This window comes from Podarcis muralis, chromosome 16, assembly GCF_964188315.1.
Source record: "Podarcis muralis chromosome 16, rPodMur119.hap1.1, whole genome shotgun sequence".
In the NCBI taxonomy this organism is placed as follows: Eukaryota; Metazoa; Chordata; class Lepidosauria; order Squamata; family Lacertidae; genus Podarcis; species Podarcis muralis.
This window is the reverse complement of record NC_135670.1, coordinates 20927263-20949997: the sequence shown is the minus strand read 5'-3', so window position 1 is coordinate 20949997 and position 22735 is coordinate 20927263. Positions and strand designations below refer to the sequence as shown.

Here is a 22735-nt window from a genome sequence, read left to right as displayed (position 1 = left end):
GTCCTCTGTTGTACAGTGGTACCTCGGGATAAGAACTAAATTCGTTCTGGAGGTCCGTTCTTAACCTGAAACTGTTCTTAACCTGAGGTACCACTTTAGCTAATGGGGCCTCCAGCTGCTGCCGTACCGCCAGAGCACAATTTCTGTTCTCATCCTGAAGCAAAGTTCTTAACCCGAGGTACTATTTCTGGGTTAGCGGAGTCTGTAACCTGAAGCGTCTGTAACCTGAAGCGTCTGTAACCCGAGGTACCACTGTATCTGTCCTGATTCTTTCAACATGCAGCTTCATTTGAATGTCTGTGTTCTCATGGTATGAGAGAGGGAGAAAAAAACCTTTTCTCTATCTTCTTTCTCCATGCCATGCACAATTCTATCATGTCGCCTCTTTCTTGCCTTCTCTCTAAACTGAAAAGTCCCCAATGCCGTGGCCTTTCTTCAAAGGGTGCCACTAGATCCCCTTGATCATTTGGAAGAATATCCCTTCGATAGTCAACTAAGTTTCCTTTTCTTCATAAATTGGAGACAGAATTCATTGTGACTTAATTGGACACACAATTCTGCCTTTACAAATCTCTCTCTCTGTGTATGTATGTAATGGATAAGGCTCCTAAAATATGAACAGTTGTTTAAAAAATTATGAACAGGTGGTCATCTCCAACTTCAACTCACTGCCGACAAATGTAACAATGAGATTCTGGATGCGACATGTAAAGGCAGCCAGGAGTCTTGGCTCTCAGACTGTGCCTCTTTTTCTCAGACAGAGAAGAGCACATGTTTCTAATCGGCGTAAATGCTCTGTCTTCCCTTGTATATATATTTATAGGTCCCGATCATTTCCCTTTTCTGAGAGGGATGTTTTTGTGAGATGATAGCCATGCTCCGGACTTTGTCAGCACAGCTGGGAAACGTATGAGGAGAACCTCCTTTCCCCTCACCGACTAATTCTGCTAAATATGCCTTGAGCGCAGTCATGGGGAAGGGCCATAGCTCAGCAGTAGAGAATCTGCCTTGCATGCGGAAGGTTGCAGGTTCAATCCTTGGCATTTCCTGGTAGAGCTTGGAAAGTCTTCCTGTCTGAAATTCTGGGAAGCCTCGGCCTGTCATTGTAGACCAGGGTTTCCTCCAACTCTCAGCATCCTTAGCTAGCAGTACCAGTGGTCAGGGATGATGGGGGCAGCAGTCCAAAAACAGCTGGAGACCCATGTTTGGGAAACCCTGGTGTGGACAGTACTCAGCTAGATGGGTCAAAAGTCTGACTCAGCACAGGGCAGCTGCCTATTTATTTCAGTCCTTTACTCAGAACAATGTGTACTAGGATCTGACATTAGTTTTTGGGGAAGGAGGCGATAATGTACAGTGGTACCTTGGGCTAAGAACGTACCGTATTTTTCGCTCTATAGGACGCACCAGAACACAAGACGCACCTAGTTTTTGAAGGAGGAAAACAAGAAAAAAAATATTCTGAATCTCAGAAGCCAGAACAGCAAGAGGGATCGCTACGCAGTGAAATAAGCAATCCCTGTTGCTGTTCTGGCTTCTGGGATAGCTGCGCAGCCTGCATTCACTCCATAAGACGCACACACATTTCCCCTTACTTTTTAAGAGGGAAAAAGTGAGTCTTATAGAGCAAAAAATATGGTAATTCGTTCCGGAGGTCCATTCTTAACCTGAAACTCTTCTTAACCTGAAGTACCACTTTAGCTAATGGGGCCTCCCGCTGCTGCTGCACCGCTGCCACACGATTTCTGTTCTCATCCTGAAGCAAATTTCTTAACCCAAGGTACTATTTCTGGGTTAGCAGAGTCTGCAACCTGAAGCGTCTGTAATCTGAAGCATCTGTAACCCGAGGTACCACTGTAATGAGTAGAACACCTGCTTTGCGTTCAGCAGGTCCCCAGTTGAAGCCACAGCATCTCCAGGCATGACCATGTGCGTTCTCTGGAGAGCTGCTGCCATTCAGTGTCGACAGTCCTGAGCTGGAAGGCCTGACTCTGGCAGCTTCTCCCACCACTAGGGCATGGCCTTTGCTTCTAGAAAGCTGCCATATTACCAGGCATGCCATCTTGCCCCAGCAGTTGGAGGGGCTGGCACCACACGACATGCGACGGGTCACACACATGCTGCACTGCTTGCGCGAGTGACATGTGCACATATCACTGCAGATTATTGAGGGCCCTGCCCCCTCCTGGAAAAAAATTGGGGGTCCTTGGTCCCACCCTAGATGGTACCCTTGCATATTACTGACTCAGTCCCATTAGTATGTTTAGCTCAGTATTCTTGACACTGACTGGCAGCAACTACCTGGGATTTCAGGCAGGGTTTCATTCCCAGCCCTGCCTTCAGCTGATGGAGATTGAAGCTTCAACCTTCTGCATACCAAAGCGGATGCTCTGTCACTGAGCTGGAGCTATTCCCAAAATAAAAACCTAAGTAAAATTTGAAAAAGGAACTTAGGAAGCTAACTCACACAGACTCAAGCCTATTTAGTTCAGTACTTCCAACACTGACTGGAGTGGCCACGCAGTGTTTCAGGTGAGGAATTTCCCCCCACCGTACCTGGAGATGCTGGGGATTGAACCTGGGACCTCCTGCATGCAAAGCAGGTGCCCTGCCACTGAGCCACAGCCCTTCCCTGCCTCTTGGCAAGAGACCTGCCACTATGCCCTGAGCCACGTGGATCTCAGATGGGACCTAGTATTGGCAGGCGGGCAGGCCCACTGTCCATATGGGACCGCTTACTCAAATATAACACCCCCGTCCAATGTGGGGGAGCCCTAGCAGGCTTACCTGAGGGTAAGCAGTGGGCCTGGGGATAGCAGCACTATTGAGTGGTTGGGAACCACCATTTCTATTTCCCACAATCCCCTCAAGCCATTTATCTTCCTGAGTGGAAGGACAAGATGGCACCATGACGATCCCATGTACAGAACCTGAGCAGACTGGCAGATGAATCTTGTTGCTGTATGCACAATGGGCTTGTGTCCCCCACCTCATCTGAAGATGGCATTGTAGGACAGGCACACATAGCTCTGACCTCCTAGGGAATGATACAGCCAAGAGGCCACCGCCTACCGCCCCTGCCACCTGAAGCAGTTGCCTCACACTACCTAATGGTAGAGCTGGCCGTTTATGGGACATTTCAGTGGTGGCTTCCAGATGCAGCTGCCTGCTACTGATTGAAACACTGTATTACTACTACTACTGCTACTACTGCTACTACTGCTACTACTATATCATAGAAACGTTGAGTTGGAAGGGACTAGAAGGAATCTTTTGCACAATGTGTATCAAGCCACTTTAAACAACCCTGGTTTTTCCTGAATTATGTTCACAGTGGTTTAATATTCAATCCCTTTTCCCAGGGAGCTCTGGGAATTATAGCTCTGGGAGGGGAACAGGCACCCCCCAAATAACTCTCAGCACCCTTTTTAAAATATATAATTTTAATTAATTTTTTCTAATTTACATTTCAAAATATTCATTTAGACAACCTTAAATCAATGACTTCCCTTCTTCTCTTCCGGTGGTTCATTTTGCATACCATACACCCCTGCATATTTTAAATGAACTATACGATTCAGTAATCCATTGCTACATCCTTCAAAACTTATTTACACTGTTGAGTTTATCTTAATGCTACCAGTGTTTTTAAATAAACACAATTTTCACCCATATATTCAGTAAAACATTTTCCAGTCTTCTTTAAACGTATGTTCTTCTTGTTCTCTTATTCTATATGTTAAATCTGCAGGCTGTGTGTATTCCATCCATTTATGTTGCCATTCTTCTTTGGTTGGGACCTCACTCATTTTCTATTTTTTGGCTAGCAGAACACGGGCCGCAGTAGTAGCATACATTAATAATCTTTTTTGATACCTGGGAATTTCGCTCTGAATTATCCCCAACAAAAAAGACTCTGGTTTTTGTTTTTTTTGGAAAGATACTTTTAAACATTCTCCCCCCCCAATTCATTAAATATCATTTCCCAATACTCTTTTACCCTTTTACAAGTCTACCACATATGGTAAAACGTACCCTCAACCTCATTACATCTCCAGCACTCACCTGATTCAGACTTATACATTTTAGCAAATCTACTTGGAGTTAAATGCCATCTATAAATGAATTAAAATGATAACTCTCAGCACCCTTAACAAGCTATATCGTTCCCAGGATCCTTTGAAGGAAGCCATGACCATTTAAAGTGGAATCATAGTGCTTTAAAGGTATAGTGCAGACAGGGCTGGATTTAGGTTTGATGAGGCCCTAAGCCACTGAAGGTAATGGGGCCCTTTATATGTCCAGCTGTCCTTTGTCAACAACAAATTATCGCTGCTTTTTTGTGTTGAATATATGCTATATGGTAATTTACGGGCTTAATGCTGTTTTAGGGGTTGTTTTTAAAAGTCTGGAACGGATTTTGCATTACTTTTTGCATTACTTTCTATGGTATCCATTTTGTATTACTTTCTTTGGAAAAGCACCGCCTTGGTTTTGGAAGGCTTTGGTTTTGGAACAGATTTCCGGAACGGATTAAGTTTGAGAACCAAGGTACCACTTTATATAGAAATGAGCAAACCAGTGATATTTTAGGGAGCAGGCTAGCAGGCGGGGCCCATTACTTACATCATAGGAGCCTACACAACACAAAACACTGTTGATATATGTAGGTTTTGTTTTATTTTGTTTTTAGCTTATATTTTGGAAATGTACATCCAGTTGTTTTCCCTTTAATTTTTTGGGGGGTTCCCAAGAGAGTGGGGCCCCAAGCTATAGCTTGTTTAGCTTATACGTAAATCCGGCACTGTAAGCTTACTATAAGCCAATCCAGAAGTAGCAGGGTATACTGAGTGCAGATAGAGCATAAGTAACTGATGAAAACATTGCCTGTGTTTTCAGCAAGGAATACCCAGTGGTTCCCAGAAGCACCGTCCGGCAGAAGGTGGCTTCCAACCACAGCCCTTTCAGCGGTGAGAACCGGGCGCTGCCTGCCTCTTCCAACCTCGGGTCTCAGTTCCAGTGTGAGAACGGCGTTTCCAGCACTTCGCAGGACCTGCTACCAGCTGCCAACTCGTACCCCGTGTCGCAGGACCACGGCCAGATTTACCACTGCACCAAGAGAAAAGGTCAGGCCCTTTGAGCAAGAGAAATTAGGTTCGCTTTCCCTTTAGAGGCAAATCTATCCAATTGGCACTCCCCCAAACAATACAGGAATCAACTCGCAGTTGCCCTTTCAGAGCCGTACTTCTCTGAATTTTGCGACACAGATTCCCCAAGCAAACAGTGTTCACAAAGATTAGGGGAAAGTACTCAAAACAAGGAATATTTTATGGAAAATAACATACAAAAAGGCATTACATTAGGGGAAACTGCTTGCGAAAACCTGTACGTTACTCAAAGATGCATGCCAAAATTAAATTATCTACTGTATTATTTTATTATTTGTTAATCTTATTAGTAGCTCTTTTTTTTTTTACAAAAGTAATTCAAAGTGACTCACAACAAGAAATATGCAACATACCGACATCAAAACCAGCGTGAAGAAAAACAGAGAAAAACACAAAAATGTGTTTATTAGGAGAACTTCTCACTAAAAGGGCGAATTTCCATGAGGATTTCTTAAATATAGTAAACAAGTTGCAAATTAATGCAGGAATGTAGAGAAAATCCAATATTAGGAAAAAAATGAGAAACCAATAAAGACTGAAATGGGTAGATCCCTCCTTCTTTGGGTGGCAGAAAGTCCTTGGCATTTATTTATTTCTTGAGTCCATGTTACGAATCTCTTCTCCCTGTTTAATGACTACAGGGATGGCTCATGATGGCTAAGAACAGGAGGAGAAATTTGGTTTGGTTTGTCCTTTGAAATGAACCTATCTAATTTGTGCTTCTTGGAACAGTATGCAAACTGAAAATTCACACTTCTCTGAATTTTGCAGTGCCGTTTCCCAAGCAGTGGTACCTCAGTTTAAGAACAGTCCTCTTTAAGAACGATTTGGTTTACGAACTCTGCAAAACCGGAAGTAGTGTCCCGGTTTGCAAACTTTACCTTGGTCTAAGAACAGAATCCGAACGGTGGAAGGTCACTGGTGGTGGGAGACCTCATTAGGGAAAGCGTGCCTTGGTTTAAGAACAGTTTCGGTTTAAGAACGGATTTCCAGAACAGATTAAGTTCGTAAACTGAGGTACCACTGTACTGTGTGCAAAAAATGTGTGTTTTACGGAAAAGTGTGCGTACAAGTGCACACATATCAGGGAAGATAATGTACAAAAATGCATTTTGTTAGAGGCTATATCGCCTGTCAAAATGTTTTTGTTAGGGAAAATTGCGGGCGGATTGCATAGCAAAACAATAATTGCATACAAAATTCCATACAATTCCCAAACTCCATACAATTCCGACCCATCCCAAAATTTCCCATTGCATGTCATTCTAAAATTCCACGCAGTTGCATACAGTTCTTTGGAAGTTCCTTTGCATACAAAAGCCTACCCTTCCGATGGGTAGGCAAATTGTGTACAAAAAGGTGTATTAGGAGGGATGGACTCTGAAATGCTGGTGGATTATTGTGAGACCTTAAAAAAACACGGGTGCAGAAATGCGGTAAACATAATTTCAGACTGGGGAAAAAGAGAAATGGAAAGAAATCAGAATGGACAGGCTTGACTGCCTCCCGCACCCCCCGCCCTCTGTAGCATGCACTAGAATACATGTATTTGCAACAGAAACAAGACATCATTCTGACTCCCTCATCCTCCCGCCAACCAGTGCTTCATTTCTCCAATTTGAACTTTAGTCCATCTCCATAGGAAGCTGCCTTAGTCCATCTAGCATGGTCTACCAAGAAGCAACAGCCATGACCCAGTTGTGGGCAAATGCAGAACGCCAGTAATTTATCCAACCAGAGAAGCATAGGAAGCTGCCTGAGTCAGACCACTGGTCCATCTAGCTCAGTGCGGTTGACACTGACTGGCAGCGGCTCTGCAGAGTTTCAGGCAAGGGAGCCTCTCCCCACCCTATCTGGCGATGTCGGAGACTGGACCCAGGACCTTCTGCCTGCAAGCAGACGCTTAACCGTGGAGCTACTGGCCTCCACTTTCCCCTTCTCCCCCACTCTTTCCATTTCTCAGGCTGCTTTTCCCATTGGCCGCTATTCCGGCAATTTCAGTCTGCATTATTGAAGAGCAGCATAGATGAAACCCAGAGAGATGGCCGCATAGTTCTATAGAAGCTGAATCCACATCCAGGGAGATAGCTGGTGCCTGGGATAAAGATAGCTTATCAGGCCAGGAGGCCTCTGAAAAGGATTCGGGATTAATACAAACGCTTAAATAGCTGATGCAAGGTTATACCGAGGGGTGAAATTTACTGCTATTTCAAGAGACTACACAGGCTCTTTTGACCACTAGCTCACATGGGATTTGAGAGCAATGTTTTGACATTGGGCCATTCATTTATTTTCTTTAACAACTTGAAAGTTCCCAGTATTCGTGTGTTTTTTTATGAAGTAGATTTATTATTATTAAAATAATAAAAACATTAATATCCAGTGTTACAGACAATCAGTTCAAAGAAACAAAGTTCCAGCAATCCCATACACCCTTACTAAGCTAGGAATAGATCTAGACCTCCTTCTGAGCAGATAATATAGGTACAATTACAACATAAGCATATATTCAATTTAACTGTTTCCTTTTATACATTTGTATTTTAAAATAGATTTATACGTTAGTTGACCAAATAACTTCCTAAGCATTGTACACAGTAATTAAACACAGCTAAAATCCACATCGCTATTCAAAAGAAAATTGGCATAAAATAATTATCATGAAAAAACAGGATTTAAATCAGTGAACCTTTTAAAATGACAATATTGATGGCAAGTCTGGGTAGGCTTGTTGTAATAAAAAAATGGTTTTCAGCAGGCATCTTAAACAGTGAGGGCACCTGCCTAATGTTGATTGCTGTTTTCAAAAACCCACGAATTTTGCAGCAACAGCATAAGAACAGAAGAAGACCCTGCTGGATCAGGCCAATGGCCCATCCAGTCCAGCTTCCTATAGACAACCAGATGACTATAGGAGACCTACAAGCAGGACCCAAGCACAGGAGCATTCCCCCCGTGGTTTCCAGCAACGGGCCTTCAGAAGCATTGCTGCCTCCAACTGTGAAGGCAGAGCAGAGCCATCATGGCTACCAGCAATTTATATCTTCCATGAATTTGTTCAATCCTCTTTTCAAGGCATCCAAGTTGGTGGCCATTGCTGCCTCCTGGGGAAGGCAGTTCCATGAGAAGGCTATCCATGGCTCCAAGGCATGATGACTCTGCTTTGCTTCCACAGGATGCTTCTGAATACCAGTTTCTGGAAACCATGCAGGGAGGGGGGTGAATTCAGATTCTGCTTGCAGGCATCCCACAGACATCTGGTTGTCCACTGTGAGAATTGAATGCTGGGCGAGGTGGGCCATTGGGCTGATCCAGGAGGCTCTTCTCATGTTTTTATGAGTATGAATGGGGTGCTGGGACGGATGGACATTGGAGTCAGAAACAAATGGAGGGTGGCAGGTTGGCAAAGGACAGTTTGGGGCAGTTGAGGCCTGCCCTTTCATTGAGTGCTCCACACCCAAGGAAGCATGGGCCTGCATACACACTATCTCTGTAATGGTTGTGACTTCCCCCAAAGAACTGTAGCCGGCTCTTTCCTGAACTACATTATTATTATTATTATTATTATTATTATTATTATTACCCCACCCATGTGACTGTGTTGCCCCAGCCACTCTGGGCAGCTTCCAACATATATAAAAACATTCAACATTACACATTAAAAAGCTTCCCTATACAGGGCTGCCTTCAGATGTCTTCTAAAGGTTATATAGTTACTCATCTCCTTGACATCTGATGGGAGGGCGTTCCACAGGGCGGGTGCCACTACCAAGAAGGCCCTCTGCCTGGTTCCCTGTAACTTCACTTCCCATGCCAGAAAGCCCTCTGAGCTGAATCTCGGTGTCTGGACTGAACGATGGGGTGGAAACACTCCTTCAACTATACAGGGCCGAGGCCGTTTAGGACTTTGAATTGTGCTCCCTCAACAAACTACAGTTCCCGGGTTTCCTGGGGAGAAGCCACGTGCTTTAACTGTGTGGTGTGTGCACCCACCCAGCCATCGTCTACAGAATATCATGCTGTGGCAAACCTATTCCACTTAAACGGTCCCACTTGACGGTCTCCATATATCCAGTTACAGATGGGTAGCCGTGTTGGTCTGCCATAGTCAAAACAAAAAAAATTCCTTCCAGTAGCACCTTAAAGACCAACTAAGTTAGTTCTTGGTATGAGCTTTTGGTATCTGAAGAAGTGTGCATGCACACGAAAGCTCATACCAAGAACTAACTTAGTTGGTCTCCATATAGATATGCAACACAACCCTGCCTTATCCACTGTCTGCTGCCCTTCCCCAAAAAAGCATCCCAAACCGAGCCGTAACAGCAAAGAGGATGGCCCAAACTCTGATTACGGCCCTGGTCACAGGGAGGCAATCCATCATCTGTCTCCCAACATGGCAGCGTGATAAAGAATCAACAAAGTTTTCCTTCCAGGGTTGGGATTCCCACTGAGTGGGTGGCTCTTTGTGGCTCCCTTCCTCTCCCCTCTCCCGCTTTATCTAATTTCCTCATATTGTCACAGGCAGGAGGACTATCTCTCCCATGGTGTTCTCTCCCCCCCCCACTCCAAAGCCTCTTTCAGCATGCCCAGCTCAGTGAGATGACCGAGGGAGGGGTGTGTGCGTGCAGGGGAGAGCCTTGTCTCCTTCCTATCTCCCCAATAGCTCAAGCTTGATGGGCAGAGGAGGGCTCATTTATCAAAGCTGCCACATGCTTTGATCGCTGACAAGAGACCTTCCAGCACAGTCTGGAAATCAGGATGGGGCATCTCCAGGGCGTAAGCTGGCTTCTCCTGGCTGAAATTTTTGACTTTGCTGGATCAAAAGCAATCCACTACATTGGCAAGCGGGACATAGGCACATAGGAAGCTGATGAGGATATTTATATTTATTTATTATTCTTATTGTTGTTGTTGCTGCTGTTGCTGCTATTTACTACCTGCCCTCCACTGTAAAGCCCCAGGATGAGTTGCCACATTTAAAACCCAACGCTGAAAACAATTTAAACTTACAATCACAAAAATTAAATACAGGGTGCAAAATACATTGCTTGAAATAGAACATGTTCTTTCATATCCACACCAAGGAAATTTTACTGAATCAGGCCACTGGTCTGTGCAGCTCAGTATTGTCTGTACGAAGGGCAGGGAACCATTTTTTGGCCCAAGGGCTCCATCCCCTTCTAGGCAACCTTCTGGGGGCCACATGTGCAGGGTGGGTGGGGCCAGAGGCAAAAGTAAGTGGAGCAATGCAGGCCAAATTTACCTTTGGCCAGTCTGGGATAAACACCCTATCTAGGGAAGGAAGACGCATTATCAGAGTTCAAGGATGTATTCCAGCCAGGGGGAAAGCGCTCAGGGAGTGTGTGAAGGAAAGGTGGTGAGGGGTGTGTGGCCTGTGGAGACCTCCCAAGGGCCAGGCAAAGACCTGGAGGGGCTACATTCAGGGGCGTAGCAAGAGAGGTGCAATAGGTGCAGCCTGGCCCAGGTGTCCCCACTGAGGTGGGTGACAAAATGGTGGGCTGCACTCACCGCAGGGTCTACAGCACGCCCAAGCCACGCGTCTCTCCTAGGAGAGACGCAGTGGCTTGAGCACCCAGAGGCTCCGTGCTGCCCCAAACAGTCTGCCTGTTGCCTCCCCCTCAGCTGTAGGGCGGCTGAGTGGGAGGAGGTAGGCAGACTCCTCAGAGGCCTCAGGTGTCCCCTTGGGTGGCTGGCCCCGCCCCTGGCGCAGGGCACGCATGCTGCCCCAGGCGCCTGATCAGCTTGCTCTGCCACTGAGGTTCTACACAGACTAGCAGCAGCCCTCCATGATTTTAAGCAGGGGGTCTCTCCCATCCCTACCTGGAGATTGAATCTGGAAGACCTTATGTGTACAGAGCAGTTGCTCTAACCACTGAACAACACTGCAGCATATCATAACCATCCCTATGTAAAAAGGGCTTGCGCCTTTGCATAGCAAGGTCTGGAGGCTCAGTTCCTTTTTTTAAAGTTAAAGGATCTCAGGTAGCCACATTGGGAAAGGCGTGCTATAAGTCAAAGAAAGCAGTACAGTGGTACCTCGGGTTAAGTACCTAATTCGTTCCGGAGGTCTGTTCTTAACCTGAAACTGTTCTTAACCTGAAGCACCACTTTAGCTAATGGGGCCTCCTGCTGCCGCTGCGCCGCCAGAGCCCGATTTCTGTTCTTACCCTGAAGCAAAGTTCTTAACCTGAAGCACTATTTCTGGCTTAGTGGAGTGTGTAACCTGAAGTGCATGTAACCTGAAGCTTATGTAACCCAAGGTACCACTGTATAGTGGTACCTTGGTTTGGAACTGCTTTGGATTACAACCGTTTTGGATTACAATCACGTCAAACCCGGAAGTGTGTGTCCCTTTTTGGGGGATTACAACGCATTTTTTTTATTACAATCAATTTGGGGGGGGGGGAGGCTCCATTGGCGAAAGCATGCCTTGGGTTACAACCTGTTTAGGTTTACAACTGGAACGGATTATGGTTGTAAACCAAGGTACCACTGTAATGAGAGGGATCAGCTATGATCATATATGTTCACACAGGGATGTATGTACAGTGGTACCTCGGGTTAAGAACTTAATTCGTTCTGGAGGTCCGTTCTTAACCTGAAACTGTTCTTAACCTGAGGTATCACTTTAGCTAATGGCCCTCCCGCTGCCACCACACCACCACCGCACGATTTCTGTTCTCATCCTGAAGCAAAGTTCATAACCCGAGGTACTATTTCTGGGTTAGTGGAGTCTGTAACCTGAAGCATCTGTAACCCGAGGTACCACTGTAGGCAGTATCCAGGAAAAAAAAAATCTGCAGCAAGGTATCCCCAATTCAACATGGATCCAGTTAGTGCCGTCTTGTGACCGTAACATGGTTTCCATGCAGTGAATAGTTAAACTATGGAACTCACTGCCAAAGGAAGCAGTGATAGCCACCATAATGGTAAAGGTAAAGGGACCCCTAACCATTAGGTCCAGTCATGGCCGACTCTGGGGTTGCGGCGCTCATCTCGCTTTATTGGCCGAGGGAGCCGGCAAACAGCTTCTGGGTCATGTGGCCAGCATGACTAAATCGCTTCTGGCAAACCAGAGCAGCGCACGGAAACGCCATTTACCTTCCTGCCGGAGTGGAACCTATTTATCTACTTGCACTTTGACGTGCTTTCGAACTGCTTGGTTGGCAGGAGCTGGGACTGAGCAATGGGAGCTCACCCCATCGCGGGGATTCAAACCACTGACCTTCTGATCAGCAAGTCCTAGGCTCTGTGGTTTAACCCACAGTGCCACCCGCATCCCTGATAGCCACCATAGTGGATGGCTTTTGAGAGCAACTAGCCATGATAGCTGTGCTCTGACTTCACTCTCTGACGCAGTCCTGTTTCTGGATACCAGTTGCTGGTAACAACAGGAGGGGAGAGGGCTCTTGTGCTCAGGTCCAGCTTGCAGGCTGCCCATTGAGGTATCTGGTTGGTCACTGTTGAGGACAGGATGCTGGAATAGGTGTGCCATTGGCCTGTTCCAAGAGGCTTGTCTTATGTTATATATTAACATGGGATGCTGCCTTATACTGAGTTAAACCCTTCGGTCCATTGAGCTCAGTATTATCTGCACTGACTGGCAGCAGCTCTTCAGGCTTGAACCTGCAGGTGCTGGGGACCTTCCGCGTGCAAAGCAGATTCTCTGCTGCTGAGCTACAGCTTTATCCTCTTGCCCAACGAAAGAGAAATCCATCCTCCTCCTCCAGTTCCTTCTTCTCCTTTGTCTGTTCTGCACAGTTCCCAATGTGCATCCCCTCCCACATGCACACAGTTCCTTCACAGGCTTCCCTTTTGCTCTGCAGACAATGCCTGCCCTATACTGTGTTGTTATTTGTGTATTATGACAGCATCTATTATCATCACCATTATAGACCGCAAGCTAGACTGGGGCGTCTCCGATGCGGGAGCCTGCCTGACTTCCATCCAAAGAGCTGGGGGAAAGGAGATACGCTCCTCTCTCTAATCTTGCTGCTGTTGTTTCCACTGCCCCTTCCAGCAGTCAGACACTTATTTTGCGTCGAGGTCTCAGCAGGGGTGCAATTTAATGGAGGGCATTAAAAAACTGGATCGTACACTCTCTCACACACATACCGTGCGTCAGACAATATGTTGCTATTCCTGCGGAGCATTTACATTTCTGCCCAGCTCACATCTTCTGCATCTAAGAGGCGTTTTGCAGGATCAGGCCAAAGGGGTCCCATATAGCCCAGCATGCTGTTCTCAGAGTGGGCAAGCAGACCTCCCGACGGGAAGGCAGAAAGGAAAATCTGAGCACAACGGCAGTGCTCTTCTCATTTGTGATTCCCAGCTGGTAAGCAGAAGGATTTCAATCCTGTGTGGTGCTGGTTGTTTCTCCTTCATGAGCAGTTTCCATGTGTGCCCCCCATGTGGGCAGCCATCTCCCCCACCCCACCAGAAGGTCCAGCTCTGGCTTCATTCCCTACAAAATAGGGACGGAAAGAATTCCTTGATCATCCTCAATTCCCCATCACTGAATGTAAGAAGAGCTTGGCTGCTGGATTAGGGTAAAGGACCACAAAGCCCAACATCCTGCTCTTAGATTGGTTAACCAGACACCAAAATGGAAAGTCCAGAAGCAGGACTTGAGTATAACTGCAGGGATTTCTGCACTTGTCATTGTGAGATCAGGTGACTGACAGGTGGGTGGCTCCACCCACCTGCCAACTTGGCCTGTGTGTATGTTGGGGGCAGTGTTAGAAACTCATATATAATAATAATAATAATAATAATAATAATAATAATAATAATAATAATAATAATAATAATAATAATTTTTTATTATTTATACCCCGCCCATCTGGCTGAGTTTCCCCAGCCACTCTGGGCGGTTCCCAATCGAGTGTTAAAAACAATACAGAATTAAATATTAAAAACGTCCCTTAACAGGGCTGCCTTCAGATGTCTTCTAAAAGTCAAATAGTTGTTTATTTCCTTGAAATCTGATGGGAGGGTGTTCCACAGGGTGGGCGCCACTACCGAGAAAGCCCTCTGTCAGGTTCCCTGTAACCTCACTTCTTGCAATGAGGGAACCGCCAGAAGGCCCTCGGCGCTGGATCTCAGTGTCCGGGCTGAACGACAGGGGTGGAGACGCGCCTTCAGGTATACAGGACCAAATGGCTCCTAAAATCAAGGTTACAGTCGGCCAAATGGAATATCTAGTTGCCATTTTGGGGTCAAAACAGCTCTGAAGCCTTATTTTCCAAAGGATGGACTGATTGTGTTTGATTCTCATTTAAACATCTGGCTAGTTCAGATGACAACCTTGAGCTAGGTTAAGAATTTTCAGAACTTAAAGAAGAAAAGTCACTTGACCCAGGGACAGTCCACATACTTATTAGCCTATTCCGACCTCTTTTTCTAAATGGTGACTGCTTCTGCTCAGACTCCACAGAAAAAGCGTTTTGCTTCCAGAAATTCATTTCGATTGTGCAGAAAAAATAGAACTGATGGAATTCTACAGGGTGGGGTATTAGTGTGTGAAAACAGCCCAGATCCAATGATGCCCAGGCATGCGCCTTCAGATGGTTGAGATACCTGCCCAGGTATCTTCACTTGGTTGCAAGTGGCCGAAAACCAGGTGCAGAATGCACCTGGTGCCTGGTTATTTTTGAACATTGGGGTGGGGAAGAGATAAGGATCCAGCATAGACTCAGTTCCTGATATGGGCCTTTGGTCTGATCCAGCAGGACATCATAGATGTCTCACCGTGTTCCTCATTTCATTCATTGTGTTTTTTTTTTTTGTCTCTTCATCAGATGAAGAATGTTCCACCACAGAACATCCTTACAAAAAGCCCTACATGGAGACGTCTCCTCCAGAAGAAGACCCTTTCTATCGCTCCACCTACTCCCAGCAGCAGGGACTCAATACCAGTGCATACAGGACTGAGTCTGCTCAGCGCCAAGCCTGCATGTACGCCAGCTCTGCGCCCCCTACGGAACCGGTGCCCAGCCTAGAAGACATCAGCTGCAACACGTGGTCTGCTGTGCCGTCCTACAGCAGCTGCACAGTGACTGCCATGCAGCCGATGGACAGGCTGCCTTACCAGCACTTCTCTGCCCATTTCACTTCTGGCCCCCTCATGCCCCGGCTTGCCACAGTCGCCAACCATACCTCATCGCAGATCGGGGAGACGCATGCTATGTTCCAGCACCAGACCTCCGTCCCTCACCAGCCAATTGTCCGGCAATGTGGACCTCAGACAAGCATACAGTCGCCTCCCAGCAGCCTACAGCCAGCAGAGTTCCTTTATTCTCATGGGGTACCCCGAACCCTCTCCCCCCACCAGTACCATTCCGTGCATGGGGTGGGCATGGTGCCAGAATGGAGCGAGAACAGCTAACAAGGCAATCAAGGGAGAGGATTGCTGGAGAGATTTCACTGCAAACTAAGAGTGGTGTTTGTTTGTTTGTTTTCAAGACTCGTTTTAACTGAATGTTAATATCTAAGCACTCGAGAGATGGACAGCGTCCTATCCTCTGGGCAGACCATGGTATTGTATCTCCTGGCTTTCCTTTCTTGCGACCAATGACAAACTGATCCATGCTGTTCCGCCCTGCCCCACGCCATACAGTCCCCCCCCCCCATGCCCAGACATAGCCACACTGAGTTTGCATTGCTTCCACACCAACTTGTGCCCTTGCACAACATTATAGTTTGGTTTTGTTTTCAGGTGAAACACGGGAGTTTTGCTACCTTTCTTGACACGCGGAGAGTGCTCATACAAGACGATCAGAATATGTCGTGTTTTCTTTTCTCCTCTCTCTCTCTTTCGCTTTCTCTCTTTCTTTTTTTTGGTGTTGATATTGACATTGTTATATAATAAATGATAATATATATCTATCTATCTACATCTATCTATATATTCCTTGGAGTCTCGCGAAAAGAACCTGTCCCTTTTCACAGAGACTTAAAAAGGGTGGGGAGGGGATTTGAGGTTGAAGGTTTCTTTTTAAAGGGGTGGAAGTAATTCACAGGTAAAACTCTTTGGTACCTACCTCTGACAGGCACTTCAACTTTGAAAAGTTTCTGGCCTGATTTCGCTCCATTTTCATGCCTGGTCTATTTTGTAATGTGCCGCCGTCTAAAAATGGACCAAGATAGCTCACAGCAAATGAGCATCCGCACTCAACTTGATCGTTTTGCCTTCTCTTTGTCTACCTCTGTTATAACTAGGGATGGGGGAGAAATTCCATTCCATTCACACTTTTGAAAATAGCATATGAAGTGAAATGCCCTCATCCTTCAAAATCTTCATGTTTACTAATTTTGCAGTGCAGTTCTCCAGCCAATTCATGTGCACAGAAATGCATATGGTAGGGTTATGTGTGCATAAAAATGCACATATTAAGGAAAACATTGCACAACAATGCATGGCATTACAGAAAACAGTTTTGCAAAGAGGAAGAAGAAGAGTATATTAGACAAAATCACATACAAAAATGTGTATATTAGAAAATCACACTAAACAGATCTGGAAATGTGGAGAACTGAACTTAAAGTTAGAAAACAGAGAAATGCAGAGAAACCAATATTGACAGGTTCACCCACCCCTAGTTATAAGAGAGTTGATTTTGTATGGCACAGATATTCTGTTTTAAATCACAAACAGGTTTGTTGTAGCATAAGATTTTGTGCAGTAAGACAGACAGGAAGCCTGTTTCCTTCCTGATGTCATTGGACTATAGTTCCCTCATCCCTGAGCATTGGCCATCCTGTGTGGGGCTGATGGGAGGTGCAGTCTGACAACATCTGGAAAGCCACCATTTCCCCATCCCTGGACTAAACAGTCTACTTCATCAGATTCTTCAAGCCAAATTAGAAGTTATGCTAATGGCAGCCACGCATCTGGTGCTCTGCTCCTGCTAAAGTCAGAATGGTGGGCCATTGCCCTCCAGATGTTGCCGGACCAGCTCTCATCATCCCTGAACATGGCAATGATGGCTGGGGGTGATGGAGTCTAACAACAACTGAGGTTTTCCCATCTCTACTGCAATGTCTGCTAAAACGTATCCATGATTCAGCATAATAATGTTTTCTCTACATCACACCATTAGCAGTCATGAATAGAGGCAGTGAGAAAGCATGAAAACAGGACACGGGAAAGTACTGCTGGGTCTTATATACAGTGAGGAAGAAAAATAGTATATTGGTTGCCCTTTTTGGTAGAATTCAAAAGAAGATCAGCACTCACACCATTTTCTAGCACGCGGTGGGGAACCTGTGGCCCTCAAGATGTTGCTAGACTCCAGCTTCTGTCACCTCTGTTCATTGATCATGGTGGCTGAGGCTGATAGGAGTTGGAGTCCAACCGCACGTCCGCCAACCCTGTCACTATTGGGAGAGATTGATGGTGCTGTGTTTTTGCATAGCAAGCACATCACCCAGCAAATCATGATGTTCTCATGCCTCTAATCTATGTCTTGTCTTGAAAAAGGACCTCTCCATCTTCCACCTCCCCCAGCAGATTTACTAATTGCCTTTGCACTTTGAGCTTGCTCATCCCTGGTGACAGAGGTCCTTCTATTTAGGGCAGGAGTAGTCAAGCTGTGGCCCTCCAGATGTTGTCAGACTCCAGATCCCCCCAGGCCCAGCCAGCATTGCCAGTTGCAGCCCAGCAACATCCAGAGGGTGGCAAGTTCCCCATCATTTAAGATTGAGACTGAGATGCTGCAGAGCAGAAAATCCAGCTCAAGTGCACTTTTGTCAGCATCACTTCTTTGTCCCAGGACAACAACAAAAATGTGGCCACCACATCAATTGAATTTTTAGGTGTTTTGATGAAGTTACAGGTAGGTTCTCTAGCCTCCATTAGATTATGGGCACCAGCTTACCATGAAAGAAACTCAAACTTTTTTTATTTTTGGAATTAGCACAACTGAGGTCCATGTTCTCGAATGACAATCAGGTTAGGAATCCCCCCAGATGTTGTTGGAGTCCAAGTCCATCAGCCCCAACTAGGATGATAAGTGATCAGTGATGATGGGACTTGGACTCCAACTTGGGATGATGGGACTTGGCGGGTCCTTGACTTCTTGTCCATCCTGGTCCTCTGCTACAACCCCCAAAGTATTCTGGGAAGAGGTATAAGAAGTTCATGGCTGCTGTGCAAATATGACACCTGTTTCTTATCCATTTCCTTAATGCCCATGAGCAAGTGGTTATGTAGAGGTCCATTAAAAAAATGTTTCCTATGGAACCAAATCACTGTCTGGAATGACACATCATGTGTGGTTGTCCTTCTGTCACCAGCTCTGCTAAAGTCTATGGTGGAACAATGGGGTTGTATCCAACCAAATTCTACTCAAATAAAACTCATTGAGATTAATGTACCTGCTAGTTATGACCCTGCTAGTTGCTCTGAATGCAATGAAAATTACACACAGTTTAATGACAGGAGCCTTATCAGCAAAGCAAGTTCCTCCAGGTTAAATATGGCTTGATTTGGATGCAGTTACTACAGGGGGACAATATAAATTAGTCTGTACTAATGATGGTGTCAAAGATCTGGCAGTTTGGATTTGGGGGGCATTGAATATATCAAATTTGTAAGGGTTGATTTTTTTTTTTGGCCATCAAAACCCTTCACAGCATTATTTTCTTGGGTCCTTTGCTGTGCATAGAATTCACTTAATCCTGACATTTTCAACAGTCCCTCAGCATCTTGCCACATACACTTCTTGGATCAGATCATGTCTGGTCTCGCCTCGCCTTTCCCTTGAATTGTCCAGTATCATAATTTCTCCTACTTCCTGGTTTCGCCTCCTTTTTAAATTAGGCAAAAATGAGGTTGATCCCATCCAGTCATACTGGATATCACATCTTATATTCTTGAACACCAATAAGTAAATTCACGTGACCTGAACACTTCAGAATGTCATTGAGGGCAAATGAGGGCAACAGAGAGTAAAAACTAGTGAGGGCAATAGAAAGAAGCATTGCCACTGAGGGATTTGTCAGCAGTGAGGAAAACCATAATGCACAGTTGTGCACTGTTTAGTTTCTTTCCTTCTGTACGTGTCCATTTTTTAAACCTATTAATCACTTTTACCACTTCTTTTTTAAAGTTGTCCCTCTAAAGTAATGTTGGCCCTCACATTTTAATGAAATCCAGTATTTTGAATCCACCCAGAAAAATACCTGAAACTAAGTTTGATGTGGGGGAAAAAAATTCTGTGCGTTTAGTAACAACCGAAAAACCAAATTTGTAAAAAATGATCACTCTATTTGTCTTCCTGTATAATTTTTCTTTTTTTTCTTTTTTTGACATATCTGCTTATGTTAACATGGGACGTTAAACAAAATCTGTGTTTAGAAAGTGCTGAGAAAGGTTGGCAGTTGTGTGTAGGTAAAACAAAATCTAATTGCAGGGTTCTTTGGATGTAATTATTTTATTAGTACTATTTATTGATAAATAGGTATTCTGCTAAGGCATAAGAGGTAATAAATTCAGCCACACAGCTGGTCAGAAACTTTTAAATTTTATTTTGTTGATACTTCATTGGCAAGCTTGAATTCCTTTTCCTCTCTTCCTTTCCAAACTGTACTTTAAAAAAAATACAAATGACCCTAATTATGAAAATGGAATAAATATGTATGCACGGGAAAGAAAATGAATGACTGTCCACATGCATGGGAGACTGAGGTCACAAATACGTTTGTGTGTCTGTTTCTAAAGGGGTGGGAAGAACCTTTACCTATCTAATCTTTCCATATTTTTGTGTGACAATTTATGTCTAATAAATACCAGGTGCTCTGAAGTACAAGGTATCTGAATACCTGTTTTCCCCTGTGTCTGTGATGGATACCTGTGTCTCTGGTAGAGGAATGGGTCCTTCGAAAACCCTGATGGGAAGAAAGTTGTATGGCAACCTTTTACGTTCACCCTCATTCCTCACTGGTTCCTTTTTAAAAAGAAATGTTGGAGCTAATGGAATAGAAAATAACGACAGTGGTTTCAGGGCTGGAGTAGTTTCATTCCCATTCAAGAGGTGAGCAGCTGAGGCTGGTCCATTAGCGCAAATGGGACACTGCTTCAGAGACTGAAGGCTACTGTTGGCCATTCCTCACGAGCATGACGTCTTGCATGCTGGCATCATTCCACAGATAGCAGCTGGTATAAGGCCCTCCTAGCCCTGCACAAAGGGGTTTTGGGTTGTTCTACCTGGGACGCGGGTGGCGTTGTGGTCTAAACCACAGAGCCTAGGGCTTGTCGATCAGAAGGTTGGCGGTTTGAATCCCCGCAACGGGATGAGCTCCTGTTGCTCAGTCCCTGCTCCTGCCAACCTAGCAGTTCAAAAGCACACCAAAGTGCAAGTCAGGGGTCCCTTTACCTTTACTAGTCAATTAGGGATGCAGGTGGTGCTGTGGTCTAAACCACTGAGCCTCTTGGGCTTGCCGATCAGAAGGTCGGCGGTTCGAATCCCCTCGACAGGGTGAGCTCCTGTTGCTCGGTCCCAGCTCCTGTCAACCTAGCAGTTTGAAAGCACGCCCCAAAGTGCAAGTGGATAAATAGGTACTGCTCCAGCACGAAGGTAAACGGCATTTCCATGGACTGCTCTGGTTTCGGTGTTCTGTTGCGCCAGAAGTGGCTACTCATGCTGGCCACATGACCCGGAAAAACTGTCTGCAGACAAATGTCGGCTCCCTTGGCCTGTAAAACGAGATGAGCGCTACAACCCCAGAGTCATTCACAACTGGACTTAACTGTCCGGGGTCCTTTACCTTTACCTTACTAATCAATTAATCAACAGGCAAAGAAAATAGTTCCCAAGCAAAAACTATGCGACAAGCCAACCCTGCTACATAGAAGAATAGAACTGCAGGGTTGGAATGGACCCTGAGGCTCATCTAATTCAATCTCCTGCAAATGCAGGAATTTCAACTAAAACATCCATGACAGATGGCCATCCAACCTGTGCTTTAAAACCTCCAATGAATGAAAATTCACAACCTCCGGAGGGAGTCCATTCCACTGTGAAACAGCTCTTCTTGCCAGAAGGTTCTTCCTGATGTTTAGTTGAAATCTTTCTTGTAGCTTGCTCCTCTAGAGAAGGAGAAAACAAGCCTTCTCCATTTCCCCTGTGACAGCCCTTTAGATATTTGGAGACGGCTGTTGTGTCTCCTCTCATTCTCCTCCTAGCCAGGCTAAACATACCCAACTCCCTCAACCATTCCTCATAAGGCTTGGTTTCCAGATAAGGGCCACTCCAAAGTCTACCTGGATGCCACCTGTTATGTACTGAGTTGAATAGGATCCAAACTGCAGCAGTCTGATTGGTCCTAGAACAATAGGATCCAAATTGCAGCAGTCTGATTGGTCCTAGAACAATAGGATTCAGAATGCAGCAGTCTGATTGGCCCTAGAACAATGCAGCAGTATGATTGGTTGGCAGGAACCACCCAATCATGCTCCAGATATAAGTGAATCCACAACCTGATTGGCTTACAGTAGAATTCCAGAATTAGCCAATCATGTGCAGCCCATTGTGTAAATAATGTATATAAAGTAGATACTTTGAGGGGACATTCATTCATTCCTTCTCACCACTATGAGCTGAATAAAGAGCATGAAATCACTTTGCGACTCTGAGTATATTTCACCACCACTACCTGTAACACTAAGAGCACACATTAAGGGATTGTGGAGAGGAATGGAGTTGTTGCAGAAAGCAGGAACTGCTGGTCTTTAGATTCAAACATTAGCAGCATCTGCCTGGGAGAGGAAGCAGAAGACTCCAGATTGCTAGAGAACCGTGATGCAGAATTGGATGCCCTATCAAACACTAGGTGGTGGATAGCTGTTTGACTGTGTTTCCAGGAGGGGAATGACCCTGCCTCCCCTTTGACCTTAGAAGCCTTCCCACATCTGATTTCTTTAAGAATTACATCTATGTTGGTTAGTGTCAATGTCAGAGGGGATGAGAGAATCTTTCACTTATTTCAACTGAAACAGAAACATGCTTGTTAACCTCAGCGCATAAGACCAGCCCTGATGGATCAGCTCAAAGGCCCATCTAGTCCGGCCTCCTGTTCTCACAGTGGTGAAGCAGATACCCACGAGAAGCCCACAACTAGAATCTGAACACAAGAGCACTCTCTTCTCATTTGTGATTCTCAGGTATTCAGAGGCATACTGTCTCCAAAAGTAGACACAACCATTGTGGCTGGTAGACACCAACAGTCCTTATCTCCATGAATTTGTCTAATTCCATGTCATCCAGGTTGGTGGCCACCACTAACTCTTGGTGGGAGCAGATTCCCTCATCTAGCTATGCACTGGGTATGCGTGTGGCAACATCACACAAGGACCGAGCTTCTACAGAGGGAAGACTTGCCTCCAGTCATAATGCTGCATTTGAGATACAGGGTGATACAGAAAAAAATCTGCCTTAAAAATTTGGATTGGACAGTTTCAAGAATGCTACAATGATTACCCGTCCAAATTTGGGCCCCGTAAAGTATCTGTGCCAAAGATTTGGCTTGAAAAACTTCTAGGGCTG

At 45.3% G+C, this 22735-nt stretch overlaps 1 protein-coding gene across 3 annotated transcripts in view; it reads left to right on the top strand.

Annotated features, from left to right (window-relative positions):
- The window catches only part of TBX5 (T-box transcription factor 5), a 103266-nt gene extending 83257 nt beyond the window's left edge, over positions 1-20009 (top strand). For all 3 annotated transcript variants that reach the window (XM_028709725.2, XM_028709724.2, XM_028709723.2), the window contains exons 8-9: positions 4900-5126; positions 14990-20009. In XM_028709725.2, the coding sequence (XP_028565558.2) occupies positions 4900-5126; positions 14990-15576 (814 nt within the window). In that variant the 3' untranslated portion in view covers positions 15577-20009. The remainder of the gene's footprint in view (positions 1-4899; positions 5127-14989) is intronic.
- The last annotated feature ends 2726 nt before the right edge of the window (positions 20010-22735 follow it).